The following is a 1,341-nucleotide window of genomic DNA, read 5'->3' on the forward strand; positions in this document are numbered from 1 at the left end:
GGTGGCCACAGGACGCCGGGGAGCACGAGGGACCCCGGTGGGGCTGGAGGGACAGGCAGCGCCGTCGCTTCTGGGCAAGGGACGGGGCAGAGACCCCTCTGCTATCCCAAGGGTTGGGCTGGGATGGAGGAACCGTCTCCCCAGAGGTGTCTGGGGGCTCCTCCTCCTCCTCTACCCCCGCTCTTCATCCTGCCTGCAGCCCCAGGCTTCCCGGGGTCTTGGGCACGGAGCAGCTCCAGGCGCCAGGGGAGCCCCGGGCTCCCCAAAAACATTTGTGGGGGCCGGGATGTGAGCGCTACAGGCAGGGGAAAGTGGAGCAGTGCAAGGGGAATTGGAGAGGGAACAGACAGAGACGAACACGCGCGACATCGTGGAGGAAGGGGTTCGGTCAAGGAGGAGCCACGCGTGCGGGGACGGGGTCATCGGGGAGTTGGTCGCGATGAACGCAAGCGAGGGAGCCCAGTGAAGCGGTTACAGGGGGGCGCGCGTAACCAGGGCCGAGGGGGCAGCTGGAGAACGCGGGCAGCGGCCTCGGCGCGCAACGTGGAGGAACTGAGGAAATACATTACAGTCCGGAGGCCGCGTTGCATCCAATCGAAGGCTGTTTACAGCGAGATATCGGGATTGCCGGGACAATCATCCGCCTCCCCGATGAAAAGCAGGCTGCAGCGTGTTCGGCTGCCTCAGAGATGCGATTGCTCCTGGGCCACTTCAGCCCAACGCCGGGAGGCGTCGGGGCGCATACGGACACCCCAGGCAGGGAAGTTTCACCTGGGGTGATTCCCGGCTCCTCGCGGCCGAGGTCCAGCGCTTGGATTTGCCGACTGACGCCAGCACCACCGGGCAATCCGCCGAGCCCGACCTCAGCCCGACATCAGCCCCCGAGCTCTGCCTCGCCACGGGAGAAGCGAGTGTCAGGGCTGGGGCCCGGCTCAAGGCGGGGGCTTCCGGACATGGAGAAACCATCGTTGCTCCGGAAAACCTCCCCTGTGGCCAGCTCCTCCTTCGGTGGCAAACCCAGCGACGCCTCGCATCCCTGTGATGGGGTGACCCTGGCTGGATGCCAGGTGCCCCCCAACACCGCTCCATCGCTCCCGTCTTCAACGGAACAGGGGAGAGAAAAATCTATGGAAAGGCTGGTGGGTTGGGATAAGGACGGGGGAAATCACTCACCAGTGACCGACGGGGGCAGGACGGGCTCAGCTGGGGGAAATCCAGGTAATTTATGACCAATCCAACTGGAGCAGGAGAGGATAAAACCTTACACTCCTCCCTGCTCCAGCCTGGGGTCCCCCCACGGCAGAGAGCTCCCCACGAACTGCTCCAGCCTGGGGCCCTCCC

The 1,341-nt window shown here is 65.1% G+C and overlaps 1 protein-coding gene across 1 annotated transcript in view; it reads right to left on the reverse strand.

Annotated features, from left to right (window-relative positions):
- LOC104123767 (zinc finger protein 777-like) overlaps positions 1–966 on the reverse strand; it is a gene marked incomplete at its 3' end in the record, with an annotated part of 12,743 nt that extends 11,777 nt beyond the window's left edge. Inside the window, exon 1 of the mRNA XM_035891648.1 lies at positions 772–966. Within this exon, the coding sequence (XP_035747541.1) occupies positions 772–966 (195 nt within the window). The remainder of the gene's footprint in view (positions 1–771) is intronic.
- Positions 967–1,341: the final 375 nt, after the last annotated feature.

This window comes from Egretta garzetta, unplaced genomic scaffold (assembly GCF_000687185.1).
Source record: "Egretta garzetta isolate BGI_Z169 unplaced genomic scaffold, ASM68718v1 scaffold853, whole genome shotgun sequence".
NCBI classification, from domain to species: domain Eukaryota; kingdom Metazoa; phylum Chordata; class Aves; order Pelecaniformes; family Ardeidae; genus Egretta; species Egretta garzetta.